At 38.8% G+C, this 20,532-nt stretch overlaps 1 protein-coding gene across 2 annotated transcripts in view; it reads right to left on the bottom strand.

Moving 5' to 3' along the window:
* Positions 1–1,865: 1,865 nt before the first annotated feature.
* The window catches only part of slc36a1 (solute carrier family 36 member 1), a 78,652-nt gene continuing 59,985 nt past the window's right edge, over positions 1,866–20,532 (bottom strand). For both annotated transcript variants that reach the window (XM_015951963.3, XM_015951970.3), the window contains exon 12: positions 1,866–2,672. In XM_015951963.3, coding sequence (XP_015807449.3) covers positions 2,398–2,672 — 275 coding nt within the window. In that variant the 3' untranslated portion in view covers positions 1,866–2,397. The remainder of the gene's footprint in view (positions 2,673–20,532) is intronic.

The raw sequence follows: 20,532 nt of genomic DNA, 5'->3' as shown, positions 1-20,532 counted from the left end.
CAGGTAATCTGAGCAGGAAGCCATCAAGAGCAAATGTTTAGGTTTTGAACAAACTTAACTTTAGTCTTTTTCAAAAGTCCAAGTGTATGCTGTATGAACTTCATATTCTATGTGAAAAGTAGTTTAGATTTTTGCTATTCTTCCCAGCCAAACTGGCATCTTTTAACATGCAACAGCAAGGTGAGAACTTTAAATCAACAGCAGTCAAGATCTGAAGAGAAACAAACGTGAGGGGCATTTTAAGTCATTCTAAGCAACTTTTTTACATTTTTAAATCACTTTCTTGAGCCAGTATGTGATAAAACGACAGGGTTACAGGGTTAATGAGAAGTCAGCCCCCTCTGGCCCTTGTGAGCAGGACACCCTGTTTGCAACTTCAGCATCTCTGGATCGCATTCCTAAAGTCTCACAAAGTCATGCTTTACAGCAATCCCTGTTCACACCTCAGAACAGACGAGCTATACAGTACCTGGTCAGCATTTATTTTTTATTTTACTTTTAGTAAGCTGCATATCTTGTTCTTTTTTAGACTGTCAACCTCTCCAAAAACATTAAGAATATTACTTCAAACACATATTTTATGTCAGCTGCTTCTGAGCAGAAGTAGATAAAACATCTGACACATTTTATTCTTATAGGCCTCAAATAAACCAAAACCCTTTCATTAAAAAAAACTACATGACTGGAAGCTACTTAAACAGAAGAATAGTGGACAGGTTGACGCTTTCATTGTCATTTATTTTGAGTTAAATGAAAAACTAATGTGAAAAGGTAAAAATGTGTGGACGTGGTTCAGCAGATAAAGAACTTTTAAAAGTTCTGACGACTCCTAGGAGGAGGTCACACTCAAATCTGAAAACCATTTACATATTCTGGTGAACTCAATTCTCTTATTTCGGCACAAAAGTTCATCTAAATGGAAGAAAAATGGTGTGCTAAAAAGATTCTATTTGTATGCAAATATTTACATATGCAACAGAGGGATGAATACACACATGATAAAAAAAAACTTAGTCATTTATACACATAAGGCCCACAGCTCGCTTTGTTTTCTGTATTTACACTAAAAACAGTTTTTCTCTGGTTGATACTGCCACATAAGCACTGTAAACAAACTCAGATTTTATCTGTCTCACACTGAAGATGGACACGGTTTTCCATTTATGAAAAACTACTGCTGGTGTGGTCTTTACAGATGTGTTACATTATTTTACATGCAGAGCTTCTCTGTACTTAAAACGTAAGATTGGTTTAAAATGCATGTTCTGCATTAAATAAAATAGATCTATTAAGAAAAAAATCACAACTACTAGATTAGAACTCTCACTAAAAATAAAAATATACTTTTAAAAACACAGAAGAGCCTCTTCATTATAAAAGTAGAGCAAATCTATTTGTCTTTGATATTACTGTTCCACAGCGGGGTGTCTAATAGGACTTAATTATTTGATTGCTTTGTGTTTTTTAACCTCCCTTGTTATGAAATCCTTTAGATTTAGATGCAGTTTGTTGTGTAAAAGCTTTATATCTTGTCATAAAAGAGAAAAATGTTGAATTAATTTTAATTAAATGGAAACGTTTGTACCATTTGTGAGTTTGCAGTTACATCCTTTTATATTAAATACCTCAAAAACCCAAAAGTGACAATGTGCATGTCATCGGGACTCATTTTGTTTCAAAAGAGAAAAAAAATTACATGAGTTATTTATTTATTCTTTTTTACTGCTTTCAGAAACGAAATGTGGACCAACATCGGTTTCATCATGATTACAGCAGCTATGCCTCACATGTTAAATCCATAAGGAGCTCAGACGTTTGTGTAATCACCAGAAGATCTAAGAAGAGGTCAAAAGCGCAATAATTAGTTAATATGAAAACAGAAATCCTTTATTTTTTCTTAACAAAACTATGATATTATTACAAGTCTAAAGTGCACAGCTTCACTGAATAAGGCATAAATCAAAGTGCAAGAACTCGTTCTTTTTAAATGTGACAGGACACTGACTGGTAAAACTAAAGCTGTAAACAGAAACATATTCAAGATGAAGGTAAAATTCTACAATATCTGTGTTGAATGTTGGTGTTAAAATCAGTAGCAGTTATTGAGGTAGTTTGATCTCTTGACTGAACATGGATATTCTCAGCCTTTACGTAAAATAAATTACCTCTAAAACTCCTCTGATCTCTTAGAATCTGGTAATGATTCCGACATGAAGGAATACTAATATTGCATTACTTTTAGATTGCACTAAGCTGGACTTTAAACAAGATGGAGATGTAAAATGTGGCATGATTACATTAAAATCCCTGTCAAACAGCAGCAAATTATAACAGGAATACAGATAAAACTGATCTAAATGGTTCAGAGTGGCTGCAACGACCTGCTGATGGTCAGCATCACTGGACTACGTAGGTGGAAAGGTCCCCTTCATGTTTTTGCCCATTTCGGGTGATGATTTCCACAATGGCAATGTAAGTTCCTGCAATGAAGCCGATGAAACCAAACAGGCTGATAATTAGGTTCTTGACGAACACCAGTGGAGACGTGCCCTCCGTGTGAAACGCTAGAAGCTGCAAGATGGGAGGAAAGATGAGAGCCAGGAAACTGCTGCTGACTGAGCCGACCAATGAGATGACTAGGTCCAGCTCCGGTATCAGGATGGCGAGGGTGCCTGGAGTAAGAGAGAGACAAATGAGATGAGTCTGCTGATGAGGTTAAGGACCTATCATACTTCACACAACCCCGAAACTGCATTATCACTTAAGATAATCAAACTTTTATAGATATTGAGCTAAACTTTGGTATGTAGGTTGTTGAAAGTCACCACCAACACAAACTTCAAGTGACACACGCATAGTTAAATAACACATTTAAATCAGTTCAGGATCCACAACTAAAAGTGGTAGCCACAACTGATCACCCTTAGCAGACAAGACTTCAGGATAGTGAACTACATGTTTGTATGGTAGTTGAGAGGCCGAGGCTCTTAAAACAGGATCCAAATACAGGTACATAATGAAAAATAAATATTGATAAAGTCCTAACCCTAACCCATAGAAAAGGAACTTGCCCTTTGACCTACAACAGCTAGAATGCCCTTCTCAACATGAAACTGTTTCAGTTTAAAACTGACATGAAAAAGGACTGGGATTATGAATTCCTTGAAAGACTGCTTTTGTATTGCATTTTTATTGGTCAGCTGAAACAAAATGTACAATGTGACCGCAGGGAGCCTGAGTCACACCCATCTACTTCCAGATCATAGGTCCTCGGAAGAACGAATAAACGAACGCAAGTCAATGGGGTTAAAAACTCTATTTTCTAATTCCACTTATTATGTGCCATGGATTTCACATATGATGTTCGTGAATTTTAAATATGCATTTTGATACCAAGAAAGTGCTTATGTTCGAACGGTGGGAAATGTTATTTTACGTTTGGTGTGAAAATAAGTCCAGGACTACAAATGCGCTTCACGAAAGTGACGTCATTGAACCAGACATGGAAAACAGAGAGAAAATGGCTGTAAGTTCATCTTCCTTCAGGAGGAAAATATCTGGCCATGTGGTAAGTAGCAGCTACGCTGGGGAAGACGGTATTCTGCGGTGATGTTACATATATGCGACGTGGTGATTCCTGGTTTATAGTCATGCTAATTACAAACTTTAACAAGCTTCTAAGGCCCTGTCCACACGTAGCCGGGGATCTGCCAAAACATAGATATTTTTCTACGTTTTGGCCTGTCATCCACACAAAAACGGAGTTTTTTCACACGAAAACGGATCTTTTTAAAAACTCCGGCCAAAGTGAAGATCTGCGTTTTCTTCGTTTTGGGTGTCTACGTGTGGACGGACAAAACCGGAGTTTTAAGGTCCGCAACGTCACTTTCCGCAACAAACAATGCTGACATCACGTGTGCGACCTGTGTTTACACTAGCCGACAGCATGGATGCCCTCAGAGTTGCGCTCGCTTTATCAATTGTCCAAGCGCTTTTTGCTTGTTTGTTTTTGCAAGCGGAATTACTGCTCCTTGCGGAAGACCACAGACAAAGGACGAGGTTAAGAACGGGGGAAGTACTGCCGCCTACAGGTCTGGCATGTCCTTAACAACGTATTTATCCGGGTACGTGTGGACAGAGTTTGTTTTTAAACAAGGTGGTGTGGATGCAAGTTTTTGGAGGGGCAGATATTCGTTTTTAAAACACCCCGGCTATGTGTGGACTAGGCCTAAATCTCAACAGGCATGATTGAAACACCCATCATTAGTTTTCATTTAAAATGCAGTACAACATATCCAGGGCATAACACAAAGCAGATTAGAAAATAGCTCTTTTAGCCCCGTTGACTTCCATTCATTTTTTTCGTTCTTCCGGGGACCCATGACCTGACCGGAAAGGGAGGAGTCTTAGGCTCCCTATATAAAAAGTATGAAATAGTAATTATGCTCTATCCAGCTGTTTCACATAGAGATAAAAGTCAGAACTATTCACTTTTCACTAAGAACATAATTTTGAATTTTTTATCTTGTGCAGACCTATCTTTTCACTTCACCTTTTTTAAAGAGGATATATTATGCAAAACTCACTTTCTGCATGCTTTTGAGCTGCCATGTGGGTTTCTACTGCCTCTATAAACACTACAAAAGTGGGAAAAAAAATCCATCCATTTTCTGTCAGCATTTGGTTTTGGGATATGTTTCTAAAACAAACCATTTCAAAAAGTCGTTGTTTGTGTCACAAATTAGCATAGAACTTCCATCAACCGGTCAACACTGGAGGAGCAGCAGCTCTACTTTGGGCCCCTTCCATATTTCAGTGCATCTCTGAGTGAGGGAGGGGTGGGCATGGCCAGCTCCAGCTATTTCTTGAAAGGACAGAGCCCTTGTACAGACCTGGGGTATTCAAATCCGAGTCTGGAGGGACAGTATCCAGCATGTTTTAGTTTAAAATCTATTTCAACACACCTGGTTTTAATCAGCGGGTAATTAACAGGCTTCTGCAGAGCCTGACGAGCTGTGGCACAGGTGATTGAACCATTGAATCAAGTGTGTTAGAGCACAGACACCTCTGAAACATGCTGGATACCAGCCCTCCAGGCCTGGAATTGAATACCCCCGGTATAGGCCACAGAACTATTATGACTTGTTTAACCCTTAAGAACCCAAACTGTTTTGAAGTAGAAGAAAAAATTAAAATAATATATTAATATGTAGAAAAAAAGTAAAATAAAAAAGTAAAATATTTTTTGATGTATGTATGAATAGAATGTCACTTGGGGGTTTTCAAACTTGAATATATGACTCAAGAAGCGATTTGCTGAATCTTCAAATGGGCTGACACCACTGTCACCACTTAAAGTGACAATGTGTACTTTATAATCTCTGGAAAAATCCATCGAAATGTTTTTGTAGATGAATTAAAAGATGCCCAGTTGTTAAAAAAAATTGGAAGTTTCATAACATAACCATCAAAATAGGGTCTAAAATACATGGGAGCAGATCCAAGTCTCTGGCTGACGCCATATTGGATGCCGTGTTTCCTTTTACAGAAACCCATGAGGACAAAATGTATTTACTGATTTGTGACAAATGGTTACACAACTTTCACCATTAATATACGTTGTTCTACACATTTACCTCTTCACTCATTGCCAGTGATGAAGGGGAATCTGATGTGTGTGTTATTCTGCTGGAGGTTGTTCTCCCAGGGACTTTTGACCCTAATGGCCATCCGTCGCTAAGGTCTTACTTGAACACAAAAACAATGCTTGCTTGAAATAATTTAGGTAAGTACTGCCCCCTATCACCAGAGAAAATACACACTGTCACTTTAAGAGTTAAAAACAGTATAATACCCCCTTTAAAGTAACACTAAACCATGTTTAACACTTTAAGCTCACGTCAATAAATAAAAGTGGGTTTCAGTGATTGTGTAGGTAGAAATGTTACCAACTTCACCTTGGACTGCACTCTGCTGACAAGAAGCCACCCTTAACAGTTTTGTGAGAGAGGTAAATGCCCTAGGGAGAGGTCTCTGTTTACTCTGCTGGTAGCTAATACAATAGGCTAGCAGTTAGCTTTATCAGTTTGCTGACAGTCAACAATGTGAATAAGAAAGGAAAAAAAAAGTTTACTTTGTTGGCATCATGTTGGAGTCTGGAAGTCAAAGTAAGAGAGTAATGTTTTTGGAGGTGAAGCAAAGAGCTAAGACCAGAGTGAACATCAGAACGGCCCACATACGTTTATAGGAGCTAAAGGAGGCTACAAACTCACAGATTTGTAAGTAATATTATTTCTTGTTCAACAGTGTGGGTCTTTTTACTTCATGGTTTATTTTAGTATCAGTTGTCTCATATTAGCATCAGCTCATTGTTAGTGCTAGATACAGCAGGCTGCGGCAGGGTTGTTCACGATAGTTGTAATTCTGCTTTGAGCTAGGAGGAAGAAGCTGGAAACAGTTAAGTGTTACTTCGAGAACACACTTTTGGCAACCCAGTGGGTGGCAGATTTTCCTGCTTATGGCCCTTAAAGAATGACATTGCGATGAAACATAGCTCGTTTTCCCAACCAGATAGCTATTTAAAAGGGTTTCAGGTTCTGGCAGGTTTTGATCCTTTATTCTCTAAAAGAGCAGCTTCATACAGGAACTCTTGATGTGGAGAGAGCTGATGGAGGCAATGTCTACGTTTTTTGGGTGAGATCAAATTGTTTCTGTTCATGTCAATGCAAAGTTTTAACCTGTAATGACTAAATAATCATTCTCCTCTGAATGTCCTTCAGTTGAATGCTGAAGATTTATGACACTTCTGTTGGACACTGCCCTTTATTTTAATCAAGCAGATTAAATAAAGAGTTACTTCTTATCAGATTCAAACGGCTCTAATGTTTTCAAAGGCCTTTTAAAAGCAAAGCTGTGGAGAAAAATGAAAGCACACCTTGTAAGTGTGTTGAGTTATGTTCAAATATTCACTTTGTGTCTTCAGAGCAAATCTGTCCAGATCAAAAGTCTCTTTTTGCTTCTGATTGTCAGATATGATCTCTGAATGCTTTCTCTCACACCCACAGCTGCCTCTTAGGATAAACAGCATCATAATTGGTGGTTTTTCATGTGAGCTTCAAACATTTTTAGTCGTACTCAAATATACTCCTGACATCACAAAGCAGATCCTACAATTTCTCTCCAGCTTGAGTCATCAGCCTAAAAATCGCAGACAAATCTGACACCTTTTGATTGTTGCTGATCAAAGAATGCAATATCACCTCTTAGGCAAGGAGCACTTTATTGATGTAAATGCTCTTGTGTAGCTGAGGATCCAGATGAGAACAACGTAGATGTTACATTTTTTTAGGCATACAGTTCATACCAGGGGAGAGACGGCTCAAAAAGGTGGGGCATACTCTGACGTGAACTTAAGTTAAGCGAAAAGGAGGAACGAGACGGAATAGGTGAAAGAAAATGGCAATGTAAGAGAAAAAAGGAGTAAAAAACAAACCGAGCCGTTTGGGAACTGTTTTTCCACGTGTCAGTTCAAGCGAAGATCATGCTGCTAAAGCCACGAGGATCATGAGTCCCCTTGTGTGGTTGCTATAGAGACGGACATAAACAGCCCCTTTGACGTGGAGCCTTGTTCGTCATGAGTGAGGTATGTGTTGATGTTCCTGCATATCAGAGGATGTTTTACACGTAGACATCTGAGTGAGCGTCTTTATGTGGCAAAATCCCTCATTTCAACCCAAAAAGCAGAAGAGAATCTAGTTCTTTACTCTAAATCACATTTTACTAGAGGCTGATGAAAGGCTCTGAGCCATCATCAATTACTTGCCGCTGCATGTTCAAGTTAGTGAAATTAACCTACAGGTCGACATTAAGGTCGAGCTTTCATGTGAAACTGAAAGCAGCTTGATGTCTCGTGCTCCTGGAGCATCAACGTGTCACTTCTAGGAACATGCTGCGGAAGGGTGCTCTTCCAATCACATCTTTCTAGGCCATCAAATGAAGCAGGCGTGGCTGTGGAGGAGGACTGGGGGGAGCAAGGGAGGCAGAGCCAACTTAAAGAGTCTGCTGAGCCTTCACAGCAAATAAACCACTGGGCTGCAGCTAAAAGGCTTGCTGCCATCCTCAGAGAGAGAGGCAGCAAGCGGATCATCAGACATCTTCAAAGGGATGAGGCCCAGATGCTCCGGGCACACAAATTCAGCCACACAATCTCAGATCTAACCCAAAACAAAGGAAAATCACTTTGGTTCAATTCGGTGTTCATATGAAAAGTTTAGGTGAAAAGTTCGCTTAGGGAGCAGGTTGGAACCAGTTCAACCCTAAATATTGTCCAGTTTGAACTAAATAATCTGATTTATTCTAAACACAACTAGAAAAAAAATAACATTGAATCAAGCATGTTCTGCTAACCAGTGGTCTGGTGTTTATGACTGGTTATCAAACAATCAACTAGCACCTCATTGGTCAAGTGGCCATAAATGTACAACTTGAATCTTGTTTTAAGAACATAAAAATGTTTTTTTTTGTTTGTTTTGTTTTTTTTAAACTATGAAAGGTTACACGTGAGATAACAGAGATCATCAAAAAAAGCAGGTTGGTTCACAAACAGGAAGCAGCTCTGACACCGAGGTAATGGAGACAATTAAGGCACTTAAACATCCTTTTCCACCCAATTCCAGGTATTAGAAACACTTATTCTCAGAAATGTAAAAGTACATCCAACTTAGCTTAATGAGTTTTAATTTTACGGCAGCCTTGTTTAGGTTGAGCCACATTTCTCTTTGGTTACACAAAAAAATTATACTGCGATATGTACTCATCTGTTGGACAGAGGCATAAATGGTAAAATACAGACATAAAAGACAGACGTAAAGCCATCTAGAATACTTTTGTGTTTATGGACCCACATTTAGCTCCAGTTTTCATGATGGAAAAAAAATAAGATCTGCACATCGTTTGATCCAATAAGAAAGTTTTAGTAAAAACGAAGCAAGTTATGCAATAATCTTTTTTTTTTATTCAAACTTGAAAGTTACCGGAGAAACATTAATGTCTTCAAGTAGATACAATATAAGCAACACTTTAATACAAATCATCTCAACCTTTCCACTAAGAAAGTATACCACTCATTTTAATAATGCAGTTCAATTAAGCTGCCCAATGAAAGAAATAACAGACTCAGAGGGAAGGAGGGACGTATGGGTCCGGAAGCAGTGGGGTAGTTTCTGAACCAAGCCCACAGCTTCTCAATCTACCCAGAGAGAAAGAAACAGCTTCACAGCCAAACAGTCAATTACCTCCAGAACTACTAATCCATGGCCAGCAGGTGGAATGCTCAAATGCTGGATTAGAGAGTGCTAGGGAGGCTCTTAGCATTCTTTTCTCCATCACCAGAATGTACTTCCTCACCTCTCCACCATTTAACACCATTCAGGAAGGAGCCATAGGACCAGGCTCCCTGCAGCTAACATTGGCCAGACCCCACTTTCATCTGGCACACCTAGCTTTGGCTTATCAGCTGCAGCTCATTAAAGATGGACTACTGCTCGGTTTACCCAACGGGCATTCAAGTTGCTTTAGCAGAGGAGAGGGAGCGGCATAACTAATATTAATTAGCTCTGAGTAGGTCTCCTCAGCAGACAGCCAGAAACCCTAAACCTTAACTTACACCACATAGACAAGAGCTAATGTTATGCAAAAAGTGAGAACATTCATTTAAATTTGTGAACTTGATTTGAAGTTCTGCCTTGTGAACTCCTTGTCGAGAATGAGAAGTGTTGTATGAACGTGTGCACCTTGAGCAGTGGACGAATTTAGTAAAAGTACCATATAAATATGAATTTATTTTATGCTCAAACTAACGAATGGTATCCATCGTCTGACACCAGGGAATAACTGTGGTAAAGCTGTCTAACCCACCCACCTGAGCCACACAGATTAATGGCATGCACCCCAAAACCTTCCTGTTACGTTTTGACTAGATGACTTTGCCGAGAGAAAACATTGTGCTCACTTGCATTTTTCCCCACTAACATAATTCCTGAAGTGCCAAACGGACGTCTTTGCCGTTGGCGACAATTTGACGTGTTTATGCAAGCTTACTATGCTACGGTGGTGCTTTTCAGAATGGATGTCAGCTGGTTTTTGCCTGACATTAGTGTGAAAGTAATTAGGCAGCAGGTCAGCTGTTGTAAGCATGAAGCAGTTCATGTTGTATATGCCCTTAGCCAAAAATAAGAATCCTCAGTGATAAAATGTAAACAAATAAGCTAATTTTAAAAGTCTCTGCTGTTAGATCAGTATGTACTCGATATGCTATTTAACTAAATGCATGATCTTTATTGATCTTTAACTTGTCATCAAACTTGCTCCCTCTGAATGAATTATATCCCTTCACAATGCTTTCAAACACTGTTTGTGTAACTACAACTCCTCTGGCTCACCCCCCTTTGCCAGAGAGTTGACTCAGCAAACAGCTCTTCTCTTCACTCAGATGAGCTGACAAAGGGAGCAAAACTCTTCTCCAAAGCACTCAAGAATAATCATTTTGAAACATTACTTTAGGGGATTTTGATTTTTATAGATACACTTAATGCTTTCCGTACATGGATATTTAACTCACATGGCACGGTCTTAAGAAAGGAGTCAGTAAAACATCTGTCAGAGCTGAAGAACAGCTGGTTTACATGTAAAATTTAGCTGATGTGACACTCTCTCAGTTCCCAGTGTGTTGGCGAGGATAAAAAGAAAGCCAAAAGCTCTCAGAAAGCTTGGATGAAATATTTAATGGCACGCTTAGTAGTTTTAGATCACTTTTAGCACCCCTAATGTCCATTATTAATTCATTATAAATTTTATTTTAATTCTTAAAATTGAAATTGAAACTCTTCTCCTCGCTGCATGTTTGTGTTTGTCACATCTTAATCTAACAGCTGAAATGTCTCCTAAGTTTTCATTAGTTTCTACAGGAGTGATTCATCACTAAATCAAATAAATCAGCTGTGTTCACGATCTAAAACATGCAGGAATTGTGCCGGGAGCGGACTCCAGTGCTAGCATGTCAGCTCCACTTTACTATTGACTGAAAATTATTTTAAAATATGAAAAAGTCCTTTAATTTAAAAACAGGAAATTGTCTAATTAATAACTTCACTTAAAACACGGTCATGTTAGAAAAATGCGTTTTATGTAGAGTAAATCGATCATTTATTATGTTTTTCTGAATACGTACGGAGGTTTCATTCATTTTACACTGCAGAAGACATTTTTTCTATCCCGACATCAGAAATTAATGCATTTGAAAATTTTCATACCATGGAAATGGTTTTTTATTTTTCTTAGAATTTCATTAATATTCATGCTTTAAATAAACATATTACTGTATATTTGATTTGACATTTATCACAGAATCTTGACGTCTTTTTAACAGAACTATTCACAGTAAAATGAGTGATAAAATCAAGTCTTCAACCTGCAGCTCTAGAGCCACATGCCAGAATGTTTTTGCTGCCAAGCTAATCATTTCTTTTAGCTTGCTCCTGAGTGCATTCCAACAACTTTCCAACATACGGAGCATTAAACTCCCAATAGGGCCAGAAAATGTATAGATTTCCTAAATCTTATTTGAGGTTGATCACAGCAAAAGGACAAGTAGTGTAGCCCAGCCATTGCAAATGACTAATTTTAAAGGCTTTCAACATGTGGTAATGGAATAAAATACAGCAAATTATTTAAGAAAAATAGAAATAAAAACCATTATCTACTAAACCTCTTGCACTAAAAGCACTGACGGGAAACACAGCTTGGGGCATTTAGAGGACAGTTGAGTCATAAATAACCAGCAACTTGATCTATTCTTTATAAATGTAGCAACATGTTTTACCTAGTTTCTTAAATGTGGAAATAACTTAAAAACATTCTAAACAAGAATTAGTATAATTTTTTTGCACGTAAGTTTCACATTCTTTTCTTTCTGTGCATCTAAGAAAAGAGAAAAAAAAATAAACTTAGATCTTTCACTTAATTGCATGTGTTAAGTCAGTTTTTGTGGCTTTATGAAAAAAAACATTAGTAGATAACTGGTGAAAATGTTAATTTTATTAACAAAGGCTGAAAACTCTCACTCAGGTCAAATATCTCACATCAGAACATTACAATCCAAATGAATACAAAGGAACATTAATGAAGATTTTTCTCTTGGGAAAAAAACAAAACAAAAACAAATATTAAATAAATATTTGCGACTGAAGCAGGGTATTTTCGTAGCGTTATAGAATGTGCCGTGTTGTGGAACCGACCCTGGATTCTTAAACGGTCCAAGTCTGTGAAAAGATGTTGGACCTGAGGAAAGAATCCTATCTAACCAACGCAATTACAAACGTTTGTGGAATGGGGACAAACAGTGTCCTTACTACATCGCTTTTTCTAGATTAAACAGAAAATTGTTTATTCTAAATTCATTTAAAAAATTTTGATTGGAAATTGCAGCCCTGTGGATAAAATGTAACAGCAATCAAAGCAGCAGGCCAGTGGAGATGGTTATTAATTCAAAGCTGCCAATTCGATTTATTAAGGGCTTGTGGTTGTTTGAAATTACAGAACTACTAACTACCAGAAGCGGTGTGTGTATGTGTGTTTAAAGGGGCCATATCATGGAAAATCCACAGTTTTTAGCTTTCACGATGTGGTACTGTGTTTTCCTTATGAAGACAACCCCCTAACACATTTTTGGCTGCATTCATGCATTTTCTTGTATCAGCCGCTAATTTAGAGTTTAACTGCTCCGACCAGGCCTGAATGAAAACTACTTGCGTCATCAAGCATTTCTCCTCCCCCTGAAGCTGGTGGTCTTGATCTGAAATGGGATATTCTGTGGATATTCTGACAAATTACTTCTGTAATGGGGACAAAACACCACTGTAAAAACCATGCATCCGGTCTACAAAGACACAGGTCATGGCCAGCACAGTTAAGTGACTATTGTTTTGTAGCAGCTTCGCTAGTCCAGAGGTTTGACGGCAGACTGGAATGTAGTTTTGTGCAGGTTCACCTCCCAGTCGTTGCTGTAACTTATTTTAAGTACACTATTATGTTTTTAACCCTTTATTGATAATCAGTTTAAAAATATAAGGTATAAATATATATATATATATATATTTTTTTTTTTTTACTTTCTTTGTTTATTTTGCCAGTATGAGTCCATAGCTTTTCTTTTTTTTTACAAGACACACCATGCCGGCAAATTTGCGTAATATTACTGGAACAATGTGTCATAAACGTGCCATGCCGCTATGGTGATGCACGAATTTTGCTGCATTCTTTCGACCTCACTGTGTAGTAAAATTGTTGTCATTGTCTGTCTTATAAACAACGATCGAACCTTTGCACAACAGAGGCAGGTGTCATGATCACGTGGGGAGTTCAAGCCGAGCTTGGCCAGAAACTATATTGAAAATAAAAGTAAACATGACCTGTAAGTTTCACTTTTGTAAAAAGAATCAACTGAGATGATCATCTGAAGATATAGCGATGCAGCGCTCCAGGAGCTCGTCTCCATTAGAGCTGGAGCTCAGATCGCCAGAGACTTCACAGGGAAAGTGGGGGACAGACACCTTTAGGGAAACGTAATGATCTCTGTCAATCACAATAAAAAGCAAGTTATGTCCAAGAAAAACGGAAGTCTGCGGCAGTGCAAAGACCACCCTCATACCCCTTTTATACCATTATCGCATAATCTTTTGTAAAAAAAGACATGATTGCACCATGGTCTGACCACTTCTAAATGACCCAAGACTATGGAGGAATAAAAGTGCCAGAAATTGAGCACTTGTGTAGCAAGTCCCTGCAGGTCAAAAACAGTGGTCAGAAACAAGGGTCACAGAAGGGTCATAGGGACAAGAGTTCAGGGCTTGCTGCCGGGGACAGAACTGGGCAAAGGGTCAGGAGGCAGGCTGGCTCCACCTCTGGCTCCACCCCTGGATCCACCTCTGGCTGGAAAAGAAGGACTGGAATAGAGTGAAGTTGGATCGAAAAGCCCTCTCAGGAATGCTGAAGGAGACCGACAATTTGCTACAAATATGATGATTTATGACCTGTGCCCTCATGTAGAATGCTGCATGTAGTGATCTGTGCCCTCATGTAGAATGCTGCATGTACTGATAATGACACCAGATGCTTTGTGTTGAGCTAAAAAGTGTGTATCTGGTAAATGACCCCATGACCTTATTGTCATGAGATAATGATATATGTGACTTTTACCTTGTCTAAAGCTGACCCAGGAATGATATAAAAGGAGAGGTTCTGAGCGGAGAAAGACACACGTTTTGGGGCAGTCGACTGAGACGGAAGGAGCTGTAGCTCGAAGACAGAGTTGGTGTAAATCAACTCCTTATTTCTTAATTAATCATTAGAACTAATTTCTCCTTGGGGGAAGCAGTTAGTTTTATATTTACTCATTTTTGTATTTTTTGATCTTGTAATAAACTTTTTGGAAAAAGATCCATATTCCTGATTCTTTCAGGTTTTCTCTAAAGCTAAAGAGTTGGAGCCCTGACCATATTGCACAGAGGTAAGCACATTAATTATAGGTTCCTGAATCATCAGGATTTACTTTACGGTTTGTGACAGATTAATATAAAGAAACCTTAAGATAAGAGGAGCTTGCCTCCTCCCTCACCCGCGAGTAACGAGATGTCTTAAGGATGATAAAACCAAAACATTAGAGGTTAATTTTGGCTCTGATTCGCAAGTGTGAAAAAGTCTCTATCAGTGCTGGAAGGTTGGATTAATTAGATAAATTGATAAATCTATGTTAGCCTGATCAACTAACAAGAATCATTTTATAGTTACCAACCATCCACATAAGCTGATGGGGCGCAATTAATCCAAATAACCCAAATAATTGCCAGTGGGCTGGCCTCCCGCCGGGCTTCGTCCCCAGTATCTAAACCAAAGATAACGGGATTGCTTAAAAAGTGGGCTATTACAAAGGGACAAGTCTTGCATATCATTTCACCTTTAAAATAGAAGATATGATTCTAACTTAGGAAGTCCAGACCAGGGTCTAGTACGATAAAACTCACCAATATCCCCACCGAACCCTGATAGATGCACAGTCTCATAAGTTCTAACGGAACTGGGTTTTAACGGAACCGACAAATGGGACGTGCACGCGACACTTGAACTTTCAATTTGAGAGCAGAATTTCATATCAAGAGACCAACTTTTTAATTTGAGAATAAGATTTCATATTATTGCTCTCAAAACTGCTCCCACAAGTCTGTTCCCTGCTCTCACGGATTTTTTCTGCTCTCGCTCAAAACTTGGAAGTACAATCTCCTAGCAACCGCTCAGCCAATAGAAAGACAATGTAGAACTGGGCGGGAACAAACCTCTTTGGGGTGCACTCGTTTTTACTATCTGTGGATTTCCCTGTGTGGCTGCCGGGACAGTCTGCCTGCAACCCACCGGCTCTGGTCTGGAGAGCGAGCTTCGTTCACCTGGACCAGCAAAATGGACCAGAACCAACAAGACGCCCAAGTAAGTTATGTTTCAAGGCTAGTAGCTGCAGATTGTTTTATACAATTCTGTTTTGTTATGCTGCTATTTATGACTCCTCGCATTTAATATTACAACAGGAGCACATAGCTAGGTGGATTAGCCTATTCTCACGATAGCTACAACGTTTATAAAACCACCAGATCTGAGTTTTACCCTCGTATTGCTCGTCCTCTTTGCTAGCTCTGGACCTAGTGTAGATGTTTTTGTTTAGTATTCCCACCTTCGTTTTTAATCATGGTTAGCTCTTTGAACATTAATCCGGTGTAATGCTGAGAGTTGTTTACCCCACAAACATTGTTTCCACGTCTAAGAACACAACTGCTAACTACCATGTTTTTCTCGTGCTGTAATGAACAAAATGGAATATTTATGTTTCAGCGAGCCTTTTCACCATGACTGATCTCATGCTCGTGTGCAAAAAGTAAGGGACAATAACGGGATTTAAAAGTTAAAATGATGATCAGGTTTATTTACAACTACAAAAAAAAAACATAAATCTTTCCATCCACAGGTTGGGAATAATAAAACTAATTCTGACTGTGGGGAATTAAAACTAAAGTACAAATAAGTAGGGATGTCCCACTGGGCAAAGATTAATGGGTTCTGGACCAAAATAAGGATCTCCAAAGGTCCAAACTCTAAAATGGGTGGTTAAACCAAACTCAAGGTGATATTTTAATCTAAACCGAAAACCCACAACACTCTAAATGTAATAAAAGGGAGATCTACACCACAAAAAAAAAGATGAACTCTAAAACAAAACGTAACAGCTTATCCAAACGCAAGAAGCTGTTAGCGAAGATGCCAACAGTAGCTTTACCAACGTTAAGTTCAAGTTACCAAGTTTAGATAAACCAAAAACACCCAGCAGCATACCGACCAGCACGGAGGAGAGACTGCTACCACCAAAACAGCTCTCCTAATGTCTGAAAGAAGCTTCTTTATGAAGGGAGAAACGCTCCCGGTGATTTTCTACATCTGCGGTAGAGACGAAGCAGAGCATCTGAAGTTGTTGTCCGTTGCCGGGAGACGAAGGCGGGCAAAACAGAAAAGGAATCTAGTAGCGGACGGACATTGTTCTGGGTCTTTGGTATTTGGTGGAGATGTTAGTGAAGGTGGAGAAGAGGGCAAATTAGAGGTAAAACAGGCAGATTCCACCTCTGTTTACAAACTACTGGGGATGCAACAAGTGGGCGTGGTGCATCGACTACCAGATCGGACGTCGACAAATTTTTAGAATCGAGCTGTCGACGTCATCAAGGCTTCGCTACAGCTCTATCGGACACAGAGGAAACTTTAAATGTTTATAATTCTACTTCTGATGGACCAAAACCATAAAGTTATGAGTTTGCTGCACCAGAGAGCAGAGACAAGCCAGATGGAGAAACCATCAGCCAAAGCAGAGAGATTGTGGAGAGCAGCGGAGGAGCAGCATGTGAGTTAACTCGTGTGCTAACATCACAATATAGTACAGATTACTATCATGTATCAGACAATTAAAATAGTATCGGTCAGTTAATATAATATTAATACTAATGAGCGTCTGTCAGCTGTCTCACGCTCGTTAATATCCGTTCAACTCACGTAGTTTAGCTTAGAGAGAGGGAGATAAGATGCCTGTCAGTTCTCCTATTGGCTGAGCGGTTCCTAGGAGATTATACTTCCAAGTTTTGAGCAAGAGCAGAAAAAAATCCGTGAAAGCAGGGAACAGACTTGTGGGAGCAGTTTTGATCCATGCAGAGAAAAAGCTGTCACGTGAGAAGACACTACCAGTGTAAGAAATCTGAGCGCAGAAACAAAGATTTGAAGAACAGAGTATATTTAAAAGAGACAGCAGACATTTTGAGTGCAAGCATTACAAGTTTTGAGCAAAAATATAAAATCTTATTCTCAAATTAAAAACTTGGTCTCTTGATATGAAATCCTGCTTTCAAATTTAAAGTTCAAGTGCTCAATTTCTGGCACTTTCATTCTTCCATACAAGGCTCCCCGATGCCGCCACAGCATTGCGGCAAATTGACGGTATTGTTTTGTAAAAACGGCTCATGTGAAGTGAACAGAGTATAAAACAAAACGCTGCTTTGGAATGACCTAATTTAAAGATCTTTAGAGACACAAAATATTTAGCAGAAAATGATCAATAAAACTAAAATGCAAAAAAAAAAATAATAATTTAATCGGATTCAGCTGGCTAAATAAATTACTGGAGACACCAGATGAAAAAAAATTATTCATCTATTTTTGTTTCCTTTTCAAAGTCACTATAAAACACACGGAATACTCACCTTGTTGATTTTAAAGTTTTAGCATCAAACAACAATCTGAGTGATGTAGAAACTCAAGTGCATTAACATCTGTATGTGTCAGTGTGAAAAAGCCACTGCATGCTCCAATCAACTACCTTCTGCTACAAAGACAATAGTGGAAAATAATTGAACTAAATGATATTGCTGTGAGCCACAGAGTGACACTTAATGATTTTTGTTGATTGTTTGAAGGGTTGGTTCAGAGTAAATACAAATCAATCTGCTCTACAATCCTGTGATTTCAAAATAAATGAAATAGGTCTTGAGAAAAACAAAAGGGCAGGCGAGAGAAAGAGCGAGAGAGAAGCCATGTTGTCTGAGTTAGATTGGAAAGGTCAAATCAGATTATGAGCAGAAAATGGTCAAATCCATGAGCGGGCAGGAGAAAGGACAGGTGGTAACAGAAATCTCAGCTTGAGACAGAAATAAGCCCTTTTGTTTGTCTGACATATTTATCTCCTGCCACCAAAGGGTGAATGGCAGTCAGTGATGGTGTGTGTGTGTGTGTGTTTATAAAATACCTAATAAACCATAAATAAGACTAATGAAACTCTTAGTAGGTCATGCTCAAATGTATTGACCCTTTGCACCGACGTCACCTAATCACGTGGGTCCACCATGCTGGACGGCAAAAGCATGTAAACAGTGAGCGACACGATTACTAAACAAAGGGAAAAGTAGAGCCTGAAATTGTTTTTACAATCAAAACAAAAACAAAACTCCTCCAGCATTCCTTCAACTAGTTCATGCCCAGTTCAGTTATGAGAAGTAGCACATCTAGCGGGGGCTCATAGACAGCGGTATGTTAACTAGCTTACCAATGTTAGCTTACGTTCTCTCTGCAGCTGTTCACCGATGTAAACATGTTGCTGACTTTGCCTAAATTCACCCCCGCTGGATTTATAACTTTATGTTGTAAACAGCGTTCACTTTACACCAAAGCTGATTGTTAAAAAGTCCGGATCCCTACCAGTTTCTGTTGCTGGTGGTGTTACCGGGTTCAGCTGCTGCTCTCACACCGGAATGAGAAGATCTCTGAACGCTGACGCTCATATAAATAAATAACGTAATTTTAACACACGTAATCATACATCGCAGCTTTAATATTGTTAATAATTGTCTCACTTTACACTACAGTGGATGGAGTGCTGCCTCCGTGGTGAAATACCCATCCACCAGGATTATCAATAACTAGTATAAACTCATCACATTTATCCCTGTCCCTGTCTTCCTTGTGAAATAAATGAATGTTAATCTTACCCGGTAAAAACATGTTCGCTGCAAATCTGAGGCCTGCTAGTCCGCTTGATTGATCGCTGCAGTTCATCTCCGTCCTCAGTCTCCATCAGTTATTAAAAAGAAGAAACGAGTTGAGTTTAAATCCTTGTCTGTTAGTGCGGCCAACCACGCAGCAAGCTAAAATAATTTTACTGTCAAATCAACTAAATAAAGCGATAAAAGGCTACAAACTGGCTTGTTTTGACTACCTTCACTGGAGTTTCTACAGGTGTAAACGGACATTTTGCCATATATCATGGCAAAGGGGGCGGTCACATGAGTGGCGTGACGTCACATGCAAAGGGTCAATATCTGCAACCGGTTACACGTTGGAGAAAACACCATTCGTTATGACTATTCGATATTAGGAAACACAAAAAGGACTGAACATTTGTTACATATTCTGGGGCAAAATTTTAGTGTAACGGTAGATTAGAGTAAACAAATTCTCAGAGTGCTAAATTATCACACCAGATCATGCTTCCAAAGTTTGCAATTTGACCAACCACATGCCAGCTAGTCACTTAAGGCAGTAATATAGTTTTTTTTCCCCTTTTAAGGAATTATGTATGTTTTAGAAATCCATGAAAATGATAGTCTTACCATGTATTGTGATAAACTGTAGGAAGCATGTGTGTGTGTTTTTTTTTGTTTGTTTTTTTGCTAAGCCTGCCCCTCTGCCCCATAGATATCCATATAATTAGAGTTGATCACCATAGCATTAGCTATGCCCTTACATACAGATGTCGATCATAGAGCATGCACTAACATTTGAGGACATACCTAGACTGATGCAGAGTTATTAAGTCTTTAAATTATATGTGTGTTTCAGCTCTATTGGTCAGCTAGAGGTGCACATTCACAAATTAGCGATGTTGCTTCCAACTTTAATTAAGGAATAATAGGAAAAGCTTAAGGTATGATACATTTTCCCACATTTTTCCACCTCTAGATGGTGCCCTCTAGGAAAAACTCTTTCTGCTTTAATCAAAAGCTTTATTCAACAAGAATGAGTCTCACAGAGATAATAAAAAAAAATCTATTTTGCTAAATAAAAAAGAAGTTACCAGACACACACATGCTGTAAAAATCCAAAAGGGTTCAAATGAAGGCAACTGGACTTTTTTGGTTTCTTGAAAATGTTTTGCTTCTCATTCAACGACCTTTGTCAATTCTGACTGGAATATGGGAGAGTCAAGCTTATAAACTGTAGTTGTCTGTTGTTGCTTCACAAGCAGAAACTACTCTGAATACCCCTCCTCTCTACCCTCTGATGAGTCGTTAACCTCTATAGAGCTCCGGACGTCACGTGACTCTCAGAGAGTAGACGCCATGTTGGCAGGCAACAAATGTAAACAAAATGAACGGGATCGGCTTGGATTTTACTTCGTCT

The sequence above is a fragment of the Nothobranchius furzeri genome, chromosome 1, assembly GCF_043380555.1.
Source record: "Nothobranchius furzeri strain GRZ-AD chromosome 1, NfurGRZ-RIMD1, whole genome shotgun sequence".
In the NCBI taxonomy this organism is placed as follows: Eukaryota; Metazoa; Chordata; class Actinopteri; order Cyprinodontiformes; family Nothobranchiidae; genus Nothobranchius; species Nothobranchius furzeri.
Note: the sequence above shows the minus strand (reverse complement) of the source record. Positions and strands in the feature narration are given on the sequence as shown.